Source organism: Microcaecilia unicolor, unplaced genomic scaffold, assembly GCF_901765095.1.
Source record: "Microcaecilia unicolor unplaced genomic scaffold, aMicUni1.1, whole genome shotgun sequence".
Lineage (NCBI taxonomy): Eukaryota > Metazoa > Chordata > Amphibia > Gymnophiona > Siphonopidae > Microcaecilia > Microcaecilia unicolor.
In genome coordinates, this window is record NW_021963571.1 from 1,041,893 (window position 1) to 1,065,074 (window position 23,182).

At 45.8% G+C, this 23,182-nt stretch overlaps 1 protein-coding gene across 1 annotated transcript; it reads left to right on the forward strand.

Moving 5' to 3' along the window:
• The first annotated feature begins 5,504 nt into the window (after positions 1 to 5,504).
• On the forward strand, positions 5,505 to 18,253 carry LOC115459448 (nuclear factor 7, brain-like). The gene is made up of 7 exons (XM_030189269.1): positions 5,505 to 5,575; positions 6,299 to 6,727; positions 11,425 to 11,520; positions 14,433 to 14,666; positions 14,832 to 14,854; positions 14,951 to 15,066; positions 17,482 to 18,253. The coding sequence occupies exons 1-7, from the start codon at positions 5,552 to 5,554 to the stop codon at positions 17,952 to 17,954; spliced, it is 1,395 nt and encodes a 464-aa protein (XP_030045129.1). The 5' UTR covers positions 5,505 to 5,551; the 3' UTR covers positions 17,955 to 18,253.
• The last annotated feature ends 4,929 nt before the right edge of the window (positions 18,254 to 23,182 follow it).

Below are 23,182 nucleotides of genomic sequence, written 5' to 3' on the forward strand. Positions count from 1 at the left end.
GTGAGGAGCAGGGAGGGGGGTGTACTGGATGGGTGGGATGAACTGACACAGATTTGCTAATCATTATACACATGCTCAAGGATTTTGCAGTGATAAATTTTGGCGTTATTTGGTGCTGGGTTTTTTTTATATATTTTTTTTTGCTGACATTGCTTAAAATCAGCAACATGTTTATCAGAAAATTCTTTGAGGCAGAGAGAGGTGAGAGTACCAGAGATACTTCTGTATCTGTCAAGAAATAACAATTTCTACACAGAGCTGGGACACCTACGGACTTGGGTTCCAATCCCACTACTGGACAGCAAAGGTAGAAGATCGTGAAGTGCCAAAAACAAAATAATGTTCAAACCAATTTATTGTTGCACGCAGTGAGGGTAAAGTGTCACGCAATGTCCAACATTTTGCCAATATGGCTGCGTAAGGGCATTCTATTAAATGAACAACAATTAAATGAAAACCAAATAAAATGAAATAATCCATAAAATCAATATCAAATTAAAATAACATTTCTTCACATGCACTAAAATATACACTGCCACCAACTATTCCTGGGTGACAGCCTAATCCTGAGAGCTCAGAGCTGTGACACCTGCAAATCCAGGCTCTAATCCCATTGCTGCCACCATCTCTCCTTGTGTCACAGATTATTGCAGAGGACACAGAGCAGTGACACCTCCTGATCCTGCCTCCAATCCCACCACTGTCAGTGCCACAAACTCTCGCTGTGTGACAGCCTAATCCTGAGAGCATAGAGCTGTGATACCTGTAGATCTAGAATCCAATCCCTCTACTGCCACGTGTAATAGCCTATTTGTTGCAGAGAGCACAGAGCTGTGACACCTGTAGATCCAGAATCCAATCCCACTACTGCCACCAACTCTCCCTGTGAGACAGCCTAATCCTGAGAGGAGACAGCTGGGACCTAGGCTCCTGTCCTACCTCTGCCCTCAGGTCTCAATGTGTGACCTTCAGCCAAATCCCTTCCCCTCTCTACACCTAACATTAGATTGAAAGGTGCTTGAGGAGCTGATCCATGTTAACAGACAGAATACCTTATACCCTGCAGCTGCCAGAAAATATGGTGTGCGTGTGGGCACCAAGACTTGGTAAGAGAGACGTTCAGAACATGGCACAGATCTATGGAGACTTATTTGGAATTTTCTAACTTCTCTTGGACTCTGAAAGTTCCTTTATCCTGGTTTGAGAACAGCAACAGAGGGAGAAGGGAGGGTGAATAACTTCAGCTGGCAGGGAATTTGCCTGCTGCTGGGAAGAGATCACCTGATTTCTGGAAAGTGAGATAAATTTTGTAAGCAAGGGCACTGTTTACTCACTGACTGGATAAAAAATGTTCTCTGCATCAGAATAGGGTTATCTCCACACAAACACACGGAAGTACATACACACAGAAATACACATACATATACAAACATAGACACACATGCATACACGCAAACACACACAGAAATACATATATACACAAACATGGACATACACAGCGATACACACAGAAATACACACACATACGCAGACAAACATGGACACACACGCAAACACACAAACACACACAGAGATACACATATACGCAGACAAACATGGACACACACACACAGAGATACACACATACACAAACATGGACATACACGCATACACACACAAACACACAGAGATACATACAGAAATACACACACATACACAGACAAACATGGACACACACATACACACAAACACACAAAGAGATAGACACAGAAATACACACACATACACAGACAAACATGGACACACACGCAAACACACACAGAGATACACACATACACAGACAACTTGGACATACATGCATACTCACAAACGCACAGAGATACACACACAGAAACATGGACATACATGCATACACACACAAACACACAGAGATACATACAGAAATACACACACATACACAGACAAACATGGACACACACATACACACAAACACACAAAGAGATAGACACAGAAATACACACACATACACAGACAAACATGGACACACACGCAAACACACACAGAGATACACACATACACAGAAACATGGACATACATGCATACACACAAATACACACAGAGATACATACAGAAATATGCACACATACACAAACATGGACACACACACATACACACAAATACACACAGAGATACGCACATGCACAAACATGGACACACATGCAAACACACAGAGAGATACACACATACACAGACAAACTTGGACATACATGCATACTCACAAACACACACAGAGATACACACAGAAATACACACATACAGACGCTCAAACACATGGAGATACACACATGTATACAACATATACCTAAACCTAACACAGATCCATTACACACATGCTGACACACAGAGTATACGCATAGACGCGCACACACTCAGATACATACATGTTTACAATTATTGCAGTTTTTTTCATACCATCCCTCCATTTAGGAACATCAAAGTGGTTTACAGTCTAATTATTTAAAAAAAGGAATACATTAAAGACCAGGATAAAAATAATGGTAAAGACAGTAGAGCTTTTAAAGGTACCACCAACTATTAAGATGTTTTATTGTGTTGATGTTGTAATGTAGCATCCTATGCCATAATGTGTATTTTTACTGCTGTATAAATCTTTGCTGGTTTTTCAGGTGGTGTATGGATTCTCTTCATCCTTAATACAGCACAGAGAGGGTCCAAAGTACAGAACAACGTCCAAATAGCAAAAGGAAGCACCAAGATCCTTCAAAATCGGGGCAAAGTATCTTTAATCACATAACATGGACAATAGGATGATCCTCCACACACCGCCAAGGACACTAAGGTCCTCCCAAGGACTTTCACTAACCACACCCTCTCCAAAAGACATTACACGATGTGATACCTGCAAGCGAGCCTTCTTCGGAGTAGCCCCAGGGCCGCCAAGAGGGGGGCAGGGGGGACAAAATTCCCCGGGCCTGGACCTCCAAGGGGACCTGGCGCCACAGTCCCACCCGCCCTCCGTCGTCGACCGTCTGCCACCGGGCCGGGCCCCCTGCACTGAAATCACAGCGCCTCTCACCTCCGTGTGAAAGCGCTGCAGGCAGCAGATTGCCTCCCTTCGGGCCTCGCCTCCTTCCCTCCCTGTGTCTCGCCCTCGCGGAAGTTACGTCAGACGAGGGCGGGACACAGGGAGGGAAGGAGGCCTGAAGAGAGGTGATCTCCTGCTGTCTGTAGCACTTTCACACAGAGGTGAGAGGTGCTGTAATTTCAATGCAGGGGGCCCGGCGGCGGACGGAGGGGGGAGAGTGGTGGCGACCTCAGGGGGGGGGGCAACGGGGGCGGGGCCCCAGGGGCAGCCTTGCCCCGGGCCCGGCCCAGTCTCTCGGCAGCCCTGAGTAGCCCCCACACTCTAAACATAGTAACATAGTAGATGACAGCAGAGAAAGATCTGTACGGTCCATCCAGTCTGCCCAACAAGATAAAATCATATGCGCTACTTTATGTGTATACCTGACTTTGATTTGTATCTGCCATTTTCAGGAATGCATTGCCTGAAAGGCTTCGCTTAACACAAGACTATCTCTGTTTCAGGAAGCAAGTGAAAGCTTGGCTCTTCAACCAGGCCTTTACTGGTTAGTCTCACTCACACACACAAGGAGTGACTCAGGCTGCATATACTGCAGCAGGACATGTTTATCCACTGCTACCCTAGCTGAGATAATATTTAACCATTTCTCTGACCTCGTGCAACTTTCTTTAAATCAATCACCTTACTTTCTAACTCTTCCTACTTTCTTACCTATCTATATGTTACATATTTGCTTTACCCTTCACGATCAATTATAATGTTCTATTACGTATTGTGTTGACATTGTAAGTAGTATATTATGCCATACTTTGTATTGTTTTTGAATATTTTTACTGCTGTAATTGTCTATTGCTCATGTTTGATCTATTCTTACTGTACACCGCCTTGAGTGAATTCCTTCAAAAAGGTGGTAAATAAATCCTAATAAATAAAGAAATTAACAAACAATCTTCCAAAAATGACCCGACTCACCAATTCAAGCATTAAGGGACTGCTTTTTATTCTAATACATGTGCAAAGGAGCAAGTGTCGCTACTGCACATTTAGTTACCACAACGTTTGTGACCCTTGATACAGGCGCTATGTGCCAAAACATGGCCCCTGTCGAGTCATTTTTGGAAGATTGTTGTCCAAGTTATGTGATTAAAGATACTTTGCCTCGATTTTGAAGGCTCTTGGTGCTTTCCTTTGCTAATTGGACAGTCTCACTGATTTGATTTCTGTTATGTCAGGTCGAACTTCAGAGAGATTATACAGTTTACTGATATTCTGCCCAGTCAGCTTGAAAGGAGTTCCGATTCCACAGGATAGTAAAAACGCTTTTTCCTGATTTTATGATCCGTTTTTGGAATGTGCTTCCTACTAGCATTAGGGAAACAAAAAAGAGGAGGAAGACAAGACAATGTCCTCACAGAAAAGTGAGCATCAACCCAAAGAAACTGAGGCAAATGCAAGGAGGAATTCCAAAACAGTGGAATTTTATTTGTAACAGTCACATAAAACGACCCATAAAATGACCCGACATGGCCGTGTTTCAGCACGTCGGCCTGCCTCAGGGGTCAACGAACCAATTATGTTTGGGTAGGCTCAGTCCAGTAGATGTCAGAGTCCATTCCTTTAAAAAAAATCTCCATTTCAAAATGAAGAGCAAATGTGACAGCTGGGTAATAACAACTTTGTAAAAACAATTTTCTGGGAAACCAGTGACTGATGTTTTATGGGCCGTTTTATATGGCTATTACAATAAAATCCCATTGCTTTGGAATTCTCCTTTGATTTGCCTTACTTTCTATTGGTTGATCCTACTAGCATTACAACAGTAACTATCGTTCCTTTCAGAAGAAAATTAAGGCCTATTTGTTTTCTTAACTCCTATCCTGTTTATGACGAAATGTAACTGATTTTATGTATTTTTGCATTGCATTATAAATTGTGGTAATTTTAGATAACTGTAAACCGTTCTGGACCCATCTGGTGAGGGAAGCGGTATATAAGTATGTATTTATGTTTATTGCCACTGTCCAGCTTATTCCTGTGGTACACTGCCTTGGTTGGATTTCTTGAAAAAGGTGGTAAATAAATCCTAATATATAAATAAAAATAAAACCGCATGCACATTCTTCCCAGTGGATGATATAACTTCTCCTAGAGATTCTGCTCACAGAGAGCCCCCTCTCCCCACACATAGTATACAGTTCAGTATACAGTGTCTTCTGTGGAAGTACAGTTTAGTACATCAGAGGTGTTTCTCAAGTTTCAAAACTACCCAATAAGAATCTTCAAAGGAGGATTTGAAATCTGTACTCCAGGCACGTACACTCAAAATACAAACTCACACATTTCCTGTTGACAGTGCAGGGGGTCCTATGCACAGACAAGATGCTCTCTAATGCATTAGCTGGTGCTATACCAGCAGGAGTGTCCCAGCTCCCCAAAATATCAAGCAGCAGCACCCTACCCCAGCCAATGGACATGGAGAGAGAAGGACAGGTACCGAACCCCCCCCCCCCCCACTCCCCAAACAAAAATAGCTAATTATCAGTCATGATATTGAAACCGAGAGCCAGAGCATCTCATTCTGAGTCAGCGAGAGGACAACAACTGGAGGGCGAATTTAAAATAGGCTACGGGTGTGGAGGGTCTCAGTCTGACTCAGCAGGGAGAGGGGGAGTGAGTGGGAGAAGGGGCAAGTAAGAAGAGATGTTATCAGAGGGGATGAAGTGAAAGGGGCTCATTCATTCAGGAGAGATGCTATTGGAGAGGGGTGAAGTGATTATGGGCAAGGGCTGAGTTATGAAAGGTGCAACTTCTAAGTTGGGAGGGGGACATGGAACTACAACCTGCTTAACATTTCTAAAGCGCTCCTAGGGTTACGCAGCGCTGTACAGTTTAACAAAGAAGGATAGTCCCTGCTCAAAGGAGCTTACCATCTAAAGGACGAAATGTAAAGTTGGGGCAGTCTAGATATCCTGAATGGAGATATAATGGTTATGTGCCGAAGGCGACATTGAAGAGGTGGGCTTTGAGTAAGGATTTGAAGATGGGCAGCGAGGGGGCTTGGCGTATGGGCTCAGGTACTCCCCCCCACCCCCATGCACAGACATCCACGTGGCTATAAGGAAAGTGGAAGGGGACACGGACAACACTGGAAGTCTCCTAGAAACTGCAAGAGAGCGGGGCTGACTGGTTAATATTGGTTTCTTCCCTGCACAGGTACTGGGAGAGATGGTCAAGTCATGTGCTGTGCTGGTGGAAAGCCTCAGTGATGAGGTGACCTGCCCTATCTGCCTGCAGTTTTTCCAGGACCCTGTGAGGTTGGAGTGCGAACACAACTTTTGTCTAGTCTGCATCACCCGCTGCTGGGAGTGTGCTGGGAGTGCCTACACCTGCCCGCTGTGCCGGGAGACCTGCCCCCAGCTGCCACCCAAGAGCAACCGGCTGCTGGCCAGCATCGCTGAACGAGTACGCAGCCTGCGCGTAGACCCTGTCTCCACAGGGACCCCGGTGTGCGCCAAGCATGAGGAGAAGCTGAAGCTGTACTGCGAGGACGACGAGGAGCCCCTCTGTGTGGTGTGTGGGGTCTCCAAGGAACACAAGGGCCACAGAGTGACACCCCTGCACGAAGCTGCGGAGCTGATAAAGGTGAGAAAGAGAGGAGGCTGTCTATATGAAAGCACAGAGCTGTGACATCTGCAGAGCCAGAATCCAATCCCACCACCACCACCCCATCTCCGTTTGACAGTTTATTAGTGAGATAACACAGCCGTGACACCTACAGACCCAAATTCCAGCCCCATATCTCACAATGTGACAGCCTAGTGCTTTTAGCAGAGTTCGGATACAAGCAGATGCAGGTTCCAATCCCACCACTTACAATTCTCACTATGCGAATAATATAAGACGTTCCATGCTGGCTCGGAACAAAGGTCCTTCAAGCTTAGCAATTTATCTGCCAATCCTGGGTCACTTGGTAATACCCGGCAGAACTCTATCAAGAAATTCTCTTGTTGCCAAGTCCCAGAAATTAGAGGTAGCCACACCCCACGCCTACAGGCCTTTGCTAATAATTGTTAACCGACTGTCCCTCTAGGAACCTGTCCGCCTTCTTGACTGTATCCTCTGGCAAACAAATTCCACAGCTTAATTGTGGACGAACTTAAAAAAAAAAAAACGGGGCCTGGTATTAACCACTCCTACCCTAGCTGAGATAATATTTAACCATCTCTCCGACCTCATGTGCAACTTTCTTTAAATTAGTCACCTTATTTTCTAACTCCTCTTACTTTCTTACCTATCTACATGTTCCATCTTTGCTTATACCCTATGCTGTCTATTAAAATGTTCTATTACGTATTGTGTTGACATTGTAAGTAGTAACTATGCCATACTTTGTATTGTTTTTGAATATTTTTACTGCTGTAATTGTTTATTGCTCATGTTTATTTACTTATTTATTTGGATTTATTTACCGCCTTTTTGAAGGAATTCACTCAAGGCAGTGTACAGTAAAAATAGATCAAACATGAGCAAAAGACAATTACAGCAGTAAAAATATTCAAATAACAATACAAAGTATGGCACAGTTACTACTTACAATGTCAACAATACGTAATAGAACATTTTAATAGACAGCATAGGGTATAAGCAAAGATGGAACCTATAGATTGGTAAGAGAGTAAGAGGAGTTGGAGAATAAGGTGACTAATTTAAAGAAAGTTGCACATGAGGTCAGAGAGATGGTTAAATATTATCTCAGCTAGGGTAGGAGTGGATAAACATGTCCAGCTGCAGTATGTGCAGCAGGAGTCACTCATTGTGTGAATGAGACTAACAAGTTAGTTACTTCTATTCTTACTGTACACCGCCTTGAGTGAATTCATTCAAAAAGGCGGTCAATAAATCCTAATAAATAAATAAATATATAAAATGATTCCATTAGGCAGGAGCGGCTGAGCAGGTCAGGAGGGATATTCTGCAGCAATTAACCAGACTGTGTCACTGAATATCCTCCTCTGACTGCTTCAGGCCTGGCTGGTTAGCGCCTGGGCGATCCAGGAAGTTATGCAGACACTGGTAATATTTAGTACCGGTGACTACACAAGGCCTGACCCTGAACTCCTGGGTTTAATTTATCCATTTTATTAAAAAAAAAATAATAATAATATGGACCCATATTCCTTAAATTTGTTTTAAATCTGCTACCTGTTGGTTTCATGGAGTGTCCCCTTATTTTAATACTACTGAACCACCCGACACCAGGTAGAGCCTGGTTGTACCCTGTGTTAAAGAGTTCATGAGTTCAAATCCCCCAGTGGGCGGCCTGCTGCGTGGTTAGTGCAGCAGCCTGACAACCTAGGGAACTGGGTTCAATTCCCACTGCAGCTCCTTGTGACTCTGGGCAAGTCACTTAACCCTCCATTGCCCCAGGTACAAAATAAGTACCTGTATATATGTAAACTGCTTTGAATGTAGGTGCAAAAACCTCAGAAAGGCAGTATATCAAGTCCCATTTCATTTTCCCTATTGGAGATTTTAGATGGAATGTTAATGTTGCTATTCCACTAGCAACATTCCATGTAGAAGCCTGCCCTTGCAGATCAGCAACGCGGCCGCGCAGGCTTCTGTTTCTGTGAGTCTGACATCCTGCACGTTCGTGCAGGATGTCAGACTCACAGAAACAGAAGCCTGCGTGGCCGCGTTGCTGATCTGCAAGGGCAGGCTTCTATATGGAATGTTGCTAGTGGAGGAGTAGCCTAGTGGTTAGTGCAGCAGACTCTGATTCTGGGGAACTGGGCTCAATTCCCACTGCAGCTCCTTGTGACTCTGGGCGTCACTTAGGGGTCTTCTCGCCCAATGCATTCCAATTTGGAGTTACCACATGGCTACCACGTGGCTCTTGCAGTAATTTCATTTTTGGCAAGCGCCCAATACATGCATCTGAAATTTTTTTTTTTCTGGTGCGCATCCACTACGGCGCTAAGTGGCATTTGACGCGGGTAGGTCATTACCGCCTTGTTAACGTGCAAGACTTTACCACTGGGTCAATGGCTGGCGGTAAGGTCTCAGACCCAAAATGGATGCGCGCCAATTTTTATATTTTGCCGCACGTCCATTTTCGGCAAAAATTTTTAAAAAGGCATTTTTTGCAGACGCGCTGAAAAAAGGATCTGCGTGCGCCCAAAACACGCGCTTACACTACCGCAGGCAATTTTTCAGCGCCCCTTAGTAAAAGGACCCCACAACCTTCCATTGCCCCAGGTACCAAATAAGTTCCTATATATTACATGTAAACCACTTTGATGGTAAACACAGAAAGACAGTATATCAAACAGTGGCATATCTATGTAGGGCCATGGGGGCCTGGGTCCCCCAAAAACTAAATCTGTGCCCCTGGTTTGGTTGACGGGGGTCCCCAACCAGGAGTGTAGCCAGAAAATAGATTTTGGGTGGGCCTAGGCAAGAACTGGGTGGGCACCAAGTGTTCTTCCCCCCCCCCAAACCAAAAAATTATCTCAGCTGGTGAGAAAACCTGAATATATGTAAACCGCTTTGAATGTAGTTGCAAAAATCTCAGAAAGGTGGTATATCAAGTCCCATTTCCCTTCCCTTTCAACCATAACCGCCGGGGGGGGGGGGGGGGGGGGGCGGGGGGACAAAATTCCCCGGGCCCGGGCCTCCAAAGGGGGCCCGGCGCTGCAGTCCCACCCACCCTCCGTCATCGACCGTCTGCCACCGGGCCAGGTTCCCTGCATTGAAATCACAGCGCCTCTCACCTCCAAGTGAAAGCGCTGCAGGCAGATCGCCTCCCTTCGGTCCTCCTTCCCTCCTTGTGTCCCGCACTCGCAGAAGTTACGTCAGATGAGGGCGGGACACAAGGAGGGAAGGAGGGCCGAAGGGAGGCGATCTGCTGCCTGCAGCGCTTTCACATGGAGGTGAGAGGTGCTGTGATTTCAATGCAGGGGGCCCGGCCCGGTGGCAGACGGAGGGAGGCGAGTGGAGGGGGGAGTGGCGGTGGCGACCTCGGGAGGGGGGATACAGGGGGGAACGGTGGCGGCGACCTTGGGGAGCGGGGCCCCGGGCCCGGCCCAGTCTCTCGGCGGCCCTGCTTTCAACCTTGGCAGTCTGCAGCAGGCATGCGCTGAAAACTGAGCATGTGCAGATGCCGGTAGCGTGGAGACTAGCATTTTTGTTACCATCAGGGGGAAGTCTTCAGCTGGTAGAGCTTGGGATCTCCATCAGCTACCACTAAATGTGTGCTACTGTTGGGTGGGCCTGAGCCCTAAGTGGGTGGGCCCTGGCCCACCCAGGCCCACATGTGGCTACGCCACTGTCCCCAACCCCCACCAGCTGAAGCGTTTTATCCAGCGCTCGTCTCCAGCACCGCTGCATTTCCTGCCCTGCTCTCGCTTCCCCTCATATTCAGCACGCATATTTTTGTGAAACTGAGCACACGCGCATGCTCAATTTCATTAAAACGAGCATGCTGGACAATGACATAAGGGGAAGAGAGAGCAGGGCAGGAAATGTGGCAGCGTCGGAGACCAGCGCTGGAAAACACGCTTCCGCTGACGGGGTTTGGGGAGCCCTGCCAACCAAGGCATATGCGGTGGCGGCAGTGGTGGTGCTACAGCTGGCAGGGGTTGGATCTGTGTAGCAGCAGCGGCAGTGGGTGGGTGGGTGGGCAGTGATGGGGGGTGGTGGGGAAGGGGACCACTTTGGGGTCTGGCCCCCTCCCACCTCAAAGTCTGGCTATGCCCCTGATATCAAGTCCTTTCCCCTTTCCTTTACTATTTTAATGTGCAAACTTTTCCCAATATATCTGTTCCACCTCACTCAAGATTTTATAATCCTCTATAATTTCTCCTCCCAGTATTCTCCAGGCTGAAGAGACCTACCCTTTTCGGTCTTTCTTTAGAAAAACGACATTAGTGCAGTGGACTTTGATCCTGGGGAACTGAGTTCAGTTCCCACTGCAGCTCCTTGTGACTCTGGGAAAGTCAGTTACCCCTCCATTGCCCCTGGTACAAATAAGTACCCGAATATACTATGAGGCTCATTTTCAAAGCACTTAGCCTCCCAAAGTTCCATAGAAACCTATGGAACTTAGCCTCCCAAAGTGCTTTGAAAATATGCCTCTATGTAAACCACTTTGAATGTAGTTGCAAAATCCTCAGAAAGGCGGTATATCAAGTCCCATTTCCCTTTCCCTTCTATGGTGTTGGTTGTGCTCTGTGCTGACTCAGAGTTGTGATAGGGAGGGAAGGAGGGGAGGTGGGCCAGAGATGGAGTTGAACCTGGATTATCTGCAGACTTATCTCACATGTCTGTGTAATTCCCAGGAGAAATTATGGCAGGGCCTGCTTCAGCTGGAAAAGCAGAGGGAGTCTGTCCAGGATGCTCACGCTCAGCAGCAGGTGCTAATCCAAAACCTGAAGGTACTGCTTTGTTTATTTATTTAGTGGGCTTTTATGGAAGAACATTCAAATAACACATTTAACAGCACTGTAAAACAATCGTATAAGAGAAATATGATGACAGTGCAATACAAACAGTACCATAATAGACGGCACAGAAAAACATTCAGATAACATAGATATGATACGATGACATCATGATACCAATAAACAAATACTAAGCACACATTAGAACATTCAAATAACGTAGATATAATACATTGTGAACATAATAATAATTATTATTATTATTATTTGTTACATTTGTATCCCACATTTTCCCACCTCTTTGCAGGCTCAATGTGGCTTACATGTTACCGTTATCGGCGTTAGCCGGTTCTGGTCTGAACAAATAAAATAATACTAATGAAACACCTTAACAGGAGCATTAGGACATTCAAATGAAATAGTTATGATGCTAATGCTGTTCATACAAATTTGAAACAATTAAATAGGTAGCTGAGGGACAATTGCAGTGAAAAATGTCTCGGACGTGACCAGGGCACCTGGGCCTGAACAAGTGGCCTTCCAAAAAGGGCCTGTCCACCACCTCACACTATATATGTCCTGATGAAAGCAGAGGACTCCAGATCCTGGGAGGTTGTAAATTGAGGCCTAGCCCAGCCTATCTCTGGCCACCTGGAACAGCCTGGCAATTCTTACTGATGGGCATACAGAGGCTGCTGTCCAAAGGCCCAGGAAGGCAGGGGAGGGTCTCTGGTTCTCCCACTGGTGTGATTTAATTTAGAGGAAGGGAACTTTCAAGTGAGAGAGACTATGGGAGTCAGTGAAACAGAGTGACCCAAATAAAAGAGAGAGGCAGCAATGGAATACAGGTGGGCTTGTGGCAGCCATGTTCAATACTCCTTATATGGTCATGTGGCAGCCATATTGGAAACCAGAAAAGTTTGTTGTTGTTTTTTTAAACTTTGTTTTTATTGAAAATATCTTAGTATACAATCACATAACAGAAATGTCATATCGATAGGAAAAACAAAAGATAAATATTCATTGAAAATTTTGCCCACAAATAAATTAGATCCAAGGAAAAATCAATTAAGGAAAGGATATAAACTTTAAATTATAGACACAATCACGATGCTCAAGTCACCAGACAGGAGGCAGGTCGGCTAAATCCAGGAATCGGCGTTAAGCCCGGTTATTCAATGCTGGTTTTGCTTCCCAATTACCAGTGTTCCCACCCAATGTTCGCTAAGATTCCATAGATTCATTCCTTCTAAACAGAATTCCTTTGAGTTTATCTCACGCATGTTTGAATTCCATTCCCGTTTTCATCTCCACCACCTCCCGTGGGAGGACATTCCACATATCCGCCACCCTGTCCGTGAAAAAATGCTTTCTGACATTACTCCTGAGTCTGCTCTCCTTCAATTCATGTCCTCTAGTTCTACCGCCTTCCCGTCTCAGAAAAAGGTTTGTTTGCAGATTAACACCTTTCAACTATTTCAACGTCTGTATCATGTCACCCCTGTTTCTCCTTTCCTCCAAGGTATACACGTTCAAGTCGGCAAGTCTCTCCTCGTACGGTTTGCAATGCAAATCCCATACCATTTTCGTAGCTTTTCTTTGCACCACTTCCAGTCTTTTTACATCTTTAGCAAGATACGGCCTCCAAAACTGAACACAATAGTCCAAGTGGGACCTCACCAACGACTTGTAGAGGGGCATCAACACCTCCTTTCTTCTGTTGGTTATACCCCTCTCTATGCAGCCTAGCATCCTTCTGGCCATGGCCTGTAAGAATTCAATCAATTGCCTAGGCAGGAAAAATATAAATGACCTATTTTCAGATAATAATACACAAGAACAAGGAAACTGCAAATTCAATTTCAGACCCAATGCCTGAGACCTGGGCCACAATGCCAGGAACTGCTGCTGTCACTTCCGGGTCATTTTAGGCAAGTCAGGAAGTACTCTTAACTTTTGAGCTACAATATTTCTCATTTATTACGTGAAAAAAAAGACTTGAGGACCAAAGGTCAGTCCAATTCCAGGGCAAATGGACCTCTGCGTTACAACCCCAAGGGAGGATTCCAGGAATTCAGTAATATTCATTACAGACTGATCTCTTTCTCGTACAAATACAGACATAGGCGCCCGGTATAAGAGGCTTGGGGAGGCTAAGCCTCCCCAGCCCAATCGTGGACTTCCGCTTGTGATGTAGCCCACCCCCCCCCCGCCCCGCGCATTTTGATCTTTTATTTCCGTGGCAGCGACGTCAATGAAGAAAAAGACTACAGGCTCGCCGCCAGCTTCTCCCTTCTCTCTGCACACAGTGTCCCGCCTTCTGCGGTGATGCATTTCCTGTTTCCGCGAGGGCGGGACACTGTGTGCAGAGAGAAGGGAGAAGCTGGCGGCGAGCCTGTAGTGTCTTTTTCTTCATTGACATCGCTGCCACAGAGCGTATGGAGGTAAGCTCCGCCCCCTTTAGCTTCCCCAAACAGTTGGGCTACCGACCGTCTATGAATACAGAGTGAGATATTGAGCTCTTACAATTAGTGGCAAAGAGTCTGCTGGTATCGTCAAAACTTCTCAGATATATTTATGTAACATATCCACGGGAGCTATTAAAGGAGACTTAGGGAAATTTAAAAACCCGTAAAGTATTCTTACAGGTTTGATAAACCTGATCCTTGACCAAAATACCATTAATTTCCTGGAGTTCTTCAACCTTGGCTTCCAGGCCCAGAAATGCATGTTAAGAACAGCCATTTTGCCTACAGGAGAACATAATTTTCCATAGCTGTTCTGGTATAATTGTATGTATGACAGTTGCTCTATACTGGTCAATGTTATAATGTGTGTGGGATCGATGGGGGAGGGAGGGTATCTTCTTCCTCAGTACAATGACTTCCCCTTTACTGGCCCTGCAGGAGGAGGCCTCCAAGCTGAGGGAGCACATCTTGTCAGAATACCAGAAGCTAAGGAAGTTCCTGGAGGAGGAGGAGGAGGCCTTGCTGGTACAGCTTCAAGCTGAGGAGCAAAGGATTCTGGGAGAAATGCAGAAGGTGGTCCAGGATCTGCACCAGGAGAAGACCGCACTGGGTCAGGAGATCCAGCGGTACCAGGACAAACTGGCGGTGAAGGACATGGACATCTTACTGAAGGTGAAAGAGGGTTTTGTGATCTTGGACCTCAGGGACCCTTGCAAGGATTGAGGGGAGGGCGAAGGAAGTGTGAAACTTAGAATGGAGACAATGTGGTATAGCTTTGTATGATGGATACAGCATGCATCTTCCTTTCTAACAGTTCCCCTCTCTCTGCTCCCTCAGGATCTTGTGGCACTGAAGGACAGGTAAGTCAAGTCCCTTCCCATATCAGGTGTGGTGCCTCCTGTTACCTGTAGTGTGTCCACACTGATTTGTGGGTCTCTTTCTCTCTCTTACTTCAGGTGCAGTCAAGGGCCTCGGGAGTGGTCTGTAGTGTCAGAGGCCCTGAGCCATGGAGTCTTCAAGGGGCCCCTGCAGTATGCGGCCTGGAAGAAGATGAGGTCATTAATTCATCCTGGTGAGCAGGACACGAAAGCACACACACCAACATACATCCACACACGGACGTACAAGCAAACATTGAAACCTTCTGCTCAGTGTGCTGCTGCGGCTAAGAAAGCAAATAGAATGTTAGGTATTATTAGGAAAGGAATAGAAAACAAAAATGAGAACGTTATAATGCCTTTGTTTCGCTCCATGGTGCGACCGCACCTCGAATATTAATTCTGGTCGCCACATCTCAAAAAAGATATAGTGGAATTAGAAAAGGTGCAGAGAAGGGCAACGAAAATGATAAAGGGGATGGGACGACTTCCCTATGAGGAAAGGCTAAAGCGGCTAGGGCTCTTCAGCTTGGAAAAAAGGCGGCTGAGGGGAGATATGATAGAGGTCTATAAAATAATGAGTGGAGTTGAAAGGGTAGATGTGAAGTGTCTGTTTACGCTTTCCAAAAATACTAGGACTAGGGGGCATGCGATGAAGCTACAATGTAGTAAATTTAAAATGAATCTGAGAAAATGTTTCTTCACTCAATGTGTAATTAAACTCTGGAATTCATTGCCAGAGAATGTGGTAAAGGCGGTTAACTTAGCAGAGTTTAAAAAAGGTTTGGATGGCTTCCTAAAGGAAAAGTCCATAGACCATTGTTAAATTGGACTTGGGGAAAATCCACTATTTCTGAGATAAGCAGCATAAAATGTTTTGTACTTTTTTGCCAGGTATTTGTGACCTGGATTGGCCACTGTTGGAAACAGGATGCTGGGCTTGATGGACCGTTGGTCTGTCCCAGTATGGCAATACTTATGTACTTATGTTATGTACATACACTCATCCATAAGTGCAGGCACACACAGATGTGCACACAATATAGACCGACTAAATTTTGGGTTTTGTTTCGGACTCGGCGCCGAAATAGACCCGAAATCCAGATTTAGGTTTCAGCCAAAAATGCCAGTGTATTTTCGTCTGAAGCCAGAACTCTGCCCCCCCCCCCCCCACTCCCCACGATCACTCTCCGCCCCACCACCCGAAAGCCTCAAGAGCCTGCCGTGAAAGGTGCTGGTGACCGTTTTGAGAATGTACCAACATAAGTGACTGGAGATTGGCTTCTGCTTCTTCTGGTTCCAATCTCCAGTCGCATATTTTGGTAGCAATCTGAAAATGGCCGCCGGAACCTCCCACAGCAGTCTCACAAGGCTGCCGCGGGAAGTCCTGGCAGCCATTTTGGCTGAAGAACCAGCAGGGAAAAAACCACTTGAGAATCATTCTTGCCCAGAAGTGGTTACTAGACCACCAGGGTAATTAAAGGTAGGCCCAGGGAGGGTGATCGGGTGGTGGAGGGTGGCGGCTGGCCTGGGAGAACCCGCTGTCTGTGTGAGTGGAGGACGTGCTGTTTTCATCTTCGTTTTCAGTGGAAACTGCATGGCAAATTTTGGCTGCTGATTCGGTTTTGGTCAAAACCGAGAACCCTGGTTTCGGTCACTCTCTAACACACACACACACACACACACACACACACACACATTATAACACAATTTTAGTCACTGCACTAGTATCGGAGATACAGGAGAGTCTTTACAAGCTCAGGCCCCTGAGCTTTCTAGACCTCAGGCACCTGAGGAAGAGACACAGGTAGGGACTCTGGAGCCGAAGAACTTCAGTTTAATCCCTGATGGTCCTTTGAATGTCACATGGCATTTTATACCTCCTTAGCTAGACATTTCAGGTTCTCGGCAGCTTACAATAATAAATCAATGCAATCAATTAATACACATCAAATGACAGTACAATGACAGTTAAAATTAACTATTTCAATAACTAAGAATTCGCCTTACATTTACACATAAAGATTCCCACATACAAACACACAAATATAGACAGATACGTGTACACACGCCATTCACACACATACCATGAAAACAGGGCTCAGAGGAAAGTGTCTGCCTGCCTTCCAGGTGTGTGACTCAGGGCTGTATGTGTGTGCATGTGACAGAGCGTGGGTTTGCATGCTCTGCTTCTGTTTGTCTTGTCTGTAGTGAGCACTGCCAGCTCCACTGTTGCAGCAGGGATGGGGTTAACCACATCCCCTCCCTTCCTCTGGCTTTCACTTGCACTTTTGTCATTCCCCCACAGGTGCAGAGTCAAGCTTGTGTCAGGCAGTAAATGTGCATCTGTGTGTGTCTCATGTGTGTGTGTGTGTGTGTGTGTGTGGGCTTGTAAGGGTCACACTGCTGTTTGTGCATCTGTGTGTGATCTCCCTTGCACGTCTATGTATCCCGGTGTGTCTGTGTGTACATGCACATGTTCTCTTGTCTACATCATCTGTGTTTGAACACGTGTGTGTCTGCATGTACAGCTCTGAATGCGGCGAGAATCAGCCAAGTCCAGCCGGATGTGGCAGACAATCCCATAGTGTACTCTTTTCTCTTTACAGCACCGGCGGACATGACCTTCGACCCTCTCTCGGCTAACCCATACCTGGTTCTATCAGAAGACGGGACAAGTGCCCGGTATTGCTACACGTCTCAGCCACGGCCTGAGAGTCCCAGGCGTTTTGCGTTCTGTGCCTGTGTGCTGGCCTGTCAGGGCTTCTCCTCAGGCTGTCACTACTGGGAGGTGGAAGTGGGGGACCAGCCGGATTGGGACATCGGGGTGGCCCAGGAGTCTGTGGACAGGGAAGGCTGGCTCGTCCTCACCCCAGACAATGGCTACTGGACTTTTGGGCAGGTTGCCTGTAGCACTGTGGGTGTTTACCTCGACTACGAGGCTGGACGGGTGTCCTTTTACGACGCAGAAATGATGGAGCACCTCCACACCCTTACTGGCTCGTTCTCTGAGAAACTCTACCCCTTCTTCTTCCCGAGTGGAGACTGTAAAGCCAAACCACTCCGACTGCTGCGACCCTAAGCCACAGTTCATCGCTGCAACCAGTGACGCATTCCAAGCATCCAGCGTGAAATCACTGGCACCAGTGACGCATCCCATGTTAAACTGCTGCCTTCCCTCTGGGCCTGCTTTGCAGCCCCTCTCCCTTCTTCCCTCCCTCCCTTTCTCCTTCCCCTTCATAACCTGTTTCTCTCACTCTTTCAGAGCTCTGAGTTCTAAACCCACCCTGCTGTGTTACAACATATAGTACTACACTTCTCTGATTCTTGGCTATTTGCTGTATGCAACCTAAAGCATGTTGGGATATGTCTGCACACACAATAAACTCATTGCTTTGACAAAACCTGAGCCCTGTTACAGACAGTACCAGCAGCAACCACCAGGTGGTGCCATCATCCCATAGCAGCCAACACTGAGCCAGAATCCCACCTTCCTCTCCCTCCACCACCACCAAATATTGCAGTTCTTGGATGGGAGGGGATGTCGAAAGATAGTACCAGTATTGGTGTAGTTGTCTTGCTTACTTTGGGATAGAGTGGCAAAGGGTAAGGAAGTCATATTAGCAGTAGAAGGAGGGGGCAAGTCAGCTTTAGTAGCCACAGGGTTGATATTGAGCCGGCAGTGTTCAGCGTTTTGTTGACTGCTGTTGGCATTATGCCTGGAAATTCAATGAGGGCGATATCCAGGTTTCAGCATTGAATTTCCAGGTTTCCAGAGCCGGCTAAACTATATGGGAATCAGCGGACCAGTAGCAGCACAGTTCAATGGTTTCCTAAGAAGCAGATCCTACATCGTAAAAATGTTTAACCAGGTATCAACCTCATGGATCTCTGAGTGTGGGGTACCACAGAGATCTCCAAACTCACCAATACTGTTCAATGTAACGATGGCGCCACTCAGAACAAAACTAGCATCCATGGGCTTCCACCGATTCATATATGTAGACGACATCACCATCTATATACCTTTTCACAACAGTATCACAGAAATAATGGTGAAAATTTAAAAAAGGCCTGGAACTCATGGAAAACTAGGCAACAACTTTCAAACTCAAACTAAACAGAGACCAAATTCCTGGTACTATCCAGCCCACACAACCCAACATCTTACCAAAACTTCATAATCAATCATCAAACATACCAAATCAAAACACAACTAAAAATATTAGGAATTATTCTCAACAAACATCTATCACTGGGCAGTTAAATATCAGCAGTAACATCAAAGTGCTTCAGAACACTATGGAAACTGAGAAGGTTAAGAGACTATTTCCCAAGACAATCCTTCCGGATAACATTATCTACGGCGAAGCCCCAGGATATATAACAGGGCTCATAGACCTGCCAACCAGAAACACAATCAGATCAACAAGAACATATCTAAATCTTCACTACCCAAGCTGCAAAGGACTCAAATACAAATCAACTTACGCAACCAGCTTTTCCTACATAAGCACACAACTATGGAATGCACTACCAAAAGCAGTGAAAACAATATATGGCCATCTGAATTTCAGGAAATCACTAAAATCCTACCTATTCAAAAAAGTATACACTACTGACATAACCTAAAATCCTGAACCCTGCTACACAACTATATAAAGTAACTAATGGACCTAACGCAATCTTCTGGCAGGAGGGCGCCAACCTCTGGAGGGCGCCACCACGCCATGTTTACCCTTGCCACTTACCTCAGCTCCCGGACCCCGACAGCAGCCCTGCCTTCGGTTTCCTGCTCTGGTACCCGCGCCGCCCAGGGGCATTTAAATCTTGTATTTAAATTTACCTCTGATGTCGCAGCAGCTGCACAGCGTCAGTGAAAGTGCTGCTGCTCAACGTCTCTAGCTTTCCCTTCGCTCGTTCGTTCCCTCTCAGTGTCCCGCCCTCACAAGGAAATGACATCAGAAGAAGGCGGGACTCTGAGGGAACGAGCGAAGGGAAGGCTGGGAGGCGACAGCGGCGCTTTCACTGATGCTGCGCAGCTGCTGCGACTTCAGAGGTAAATTTAAACACAAGATTTAAATCAGAGAAGAGGGCGGGCAGGTGGACATGGGAGCGGGAGGGCAGGGTAGAGAGGAGCATTAATCGATGGACATGGATGGGAGGGCAGGGCCCAGGGAGAGAGGAGAAATTTCTGGACATGGAGAGGAGGGAGGAGAATTGCTGGATATGGATGGATGGAGGAGGGAAGGAGAGAGAGGAGCATCAATGGACAAGGATGGAAATGGATGGGAGGACGGGGCCCAGGGAGAGAGGAGAAATTGCTGGACGTGGAGGGGAGGGAGGAGAATTGCTGGATATGGATGGATGGAGGAGGGAAGGGGAGAGAGGAGCATCGATGGACATGGATGGGAGGGCAGGGCTCAGGGAGAGAGGAGAAATTGCTGGACATGGAGGGGAGAGCAGGGGAGAGAAAGGAGAATTGCTGGATATGGATGGATGGAGGAGGGCAGCTAGGGAGAGGAGAATTGCTGGATATGGATGAATAGATAGATGGAGGGCAGGGGAGGTGCTGGACATGGGTGGGTGGATGGAGGGGAGGGCAGGAAGAGAATTGTTGGGCATGGATGGAGGGAAGGAAAGACAGGTGTAATATTTTCAATGATGCCATGGCTAGTAAAGGGTGTGACTACTGTAGGGGTGGATCCATAGTGATCCCGCCTCTGGATGGGTAGGGGCGCTGACTAATAGGCTGCAGGAGGGTGCCAGAAACCCTAGGACCGGCCCTGTTTGTTCTCTACGGCTTGGTGTACGCCTACGGTATTATGTAAGCCACATTGAGCCTGTAAATAGGTGGGAAAATGTGGGATACAAATGTAACAAATAAATAAATAAAATAATGGTACAATCGACAATACTATCACAACTAGACTACTGCAACAAAGCATAAGTAGGATGCAAGGAAACCACACTAAAGTCACTACAAACCATCTAAAACACTGCAACAAGACTGATATTCAAGAAATTGAAATATGAAAGAGCAACTCCACTACTCAAAACATTGCACTGGCTGCCAATCAAGGCAAGACTACTCTTCAAAACAAGTGCCCTCGTTTTCAAAATACTATTTGGAATGATACCTGAATATATCCTAAACATGATTGAGCTATCCCCGAGAAATGCAAGTCCAGAAAGCAGAGGCTACCTACTCCTTCACCTACCCAACTGCAGAAATATAACCTATAAAACCATCTACACAGCAAGATTTAGCTACCTGGATTCTAAATGGTGGAACTCAATAACAAAAGCCAAAAGAAGCATCACTACCTTCAATTCAGGAAAGAAATGAAAACCTACCTTTTCAAAAAAATTCAAAAGCTAACTAAATAAGCTAACAACAGCCCACCTTTACAAATCTACCTCTACAAATCTACAAAAGCTAACAACATTACACCTCTACAAATCTACCTCCAGAAATCTACCTCATCAAAACCTTTCAGAAAACCACACAAACTATTGTCCAACCTCTATCAACATCCAACCTCTACAAATCTACCTCATCAAAACTCTTCAGAAAACCACAAAAACTATTGTCCAACTTCTACAAATCTACCTCATCAAAACTCTTTAGAAAACCACATGAACTATCGTCCAACCTCTATCAACGTCCAACCTCTACAAATCTACCTCATCAAAACTCTTCAGAAAACCACAAAAACTATCGTCCAACTTCTACAAATCTACCTCATCAAAACTCTTTAGAAAACCACATGAACTATCGTCCAACCTCTATCAACATCCAACCTCTACAAATCTACCTCATTAAAACTCTTCAGAAAACCACATAAACTACAGTCCTACCTTCTTCAAAACAGCCCTCAGAAAATTCTAAAGACTATCAATATCCTCTTCATGTCATAACAGTTAAATACTAATGTAACTGTCATCCAAAATGTGAATTGTAAGCCACTTTGAACCGAAACTTGTTTTTGGATAACAGGGGGATACAAGAATGAATGAATAAATAAATAAATAGCTGGTTAAGTGTGGTATTGAACACTTAACTGGCTATGGGGCACAAAATAAATGTAATTTAATACAGCTTTTGTATCCCGCTAACTCCCGCAAAAAGTGGTTTAAAGCGGGTAACAATTTATTTTATTAGGATTTATTTACCACCTTTTTGAAGGAATTCACTCAAGGCGGTGTACAGTAAGAATAGATCAAACATCAGCAATAGAAAATTACAGCAGTAAAAATATTCAAGTAACAATACAAAGTATGGCATGGTATACTACTTGCAATGACAATACATATTAGAACATTATAATTGGTAGTGAAGGGTAAGGCAAAGTTGTAACATACAGATGAGTAAGAAAGTAGAAAGAATTAGAAAGTAAGGTGACTGATTTGAAGAAAGTTGCACATGAGGTCAGAGAGATGGTTAAATGCTATCTCAGCTAGGGTAGGAGTGGATAAACATGTCCCGCTGCAGTATGTGCAGCCCAAGTCAATCCTTGTGTGTGTGTGTGAGTGAGACTAATAAGTTACTTACTTCTTCCATTAAAGGCTTGGTTGAAGAGCCAAGCTTTCACCTGCTTCCTGAAGTACAGATAGTCTTGTGTTAAGCGGAGCCTTTCAGGCAATGCATTCCAGAGTGTGGGGGCTACTCCGGAGAAGGCTCGCTTGCGGGTATCACATCGTGTAATGTCTTTTGGAGAGGGTGTAGTTAGTGAAAGTCCTAGGGACGACCTTAGTGTCCTTGGCAATGTGTGGAGGATCATCCTATTCTTCAGATACTTGGGGCCATTTCCTTTCAGGGCCTTGAAGATCAGACATAGAGTTTTAAATTTAGCCCTGTATTGTACTGGAAGCCAATGAAGGTTTTGCAAAAATGGTGTGATGTGGTCACGTCGCTTGCAACCTTCTATGAGTCTTGCTGCTGCATTCTGAATCAACTGGAGCTGGTGCAGGCCCTTTGTAGTCAGACCATAGTATATAGTGCATTGCAGCAGTGGCGTAGCCAGAAAGCAATTTTTGGGTGGGCCAGCAGGTTGGATGGGTGGGCACCCATGCTCTGTCCCTACCCCACTCCATGCTGGACCTCTACCTTACTCCCCACATGGTCCACATCTCTCTCCTTTCCCTTCAGCCATCCCCAATCCCCTGCATATCCAGCACCTACCCCAGCCCCCCTTCTACATGTCCAGCACCTCACCTCCCCTTTCCCTCCAACCCCCCGCCCACATATGCAGCTCCTCTCCCCTTCCCCCTGCAAATCCAGCACCTCTCCTCCCCTTCCCTGCAACC

Coding starts and splice junctions, on each gene's coding strand:
- LOC115459448 (XM_030189269.1), top strand. CDS start 5,552: ATGGACATGGAGAGAGAAGGACAG. Junction 11,521..14,432: donor TGCTAATCCAAAACCTGAAG/GTACTGCTTTGT, acceptor CTGGCCCTGCAG/GAGGAGGCCTCCAAGCTGAG. Junction 14,855..14,950: donor CTTGTGGCACTGAAGGACAG/GTAAGTCAAGTC, acceptor CTCTTACTTCAG/GTGCAGTCAAGGGCCTCGGG.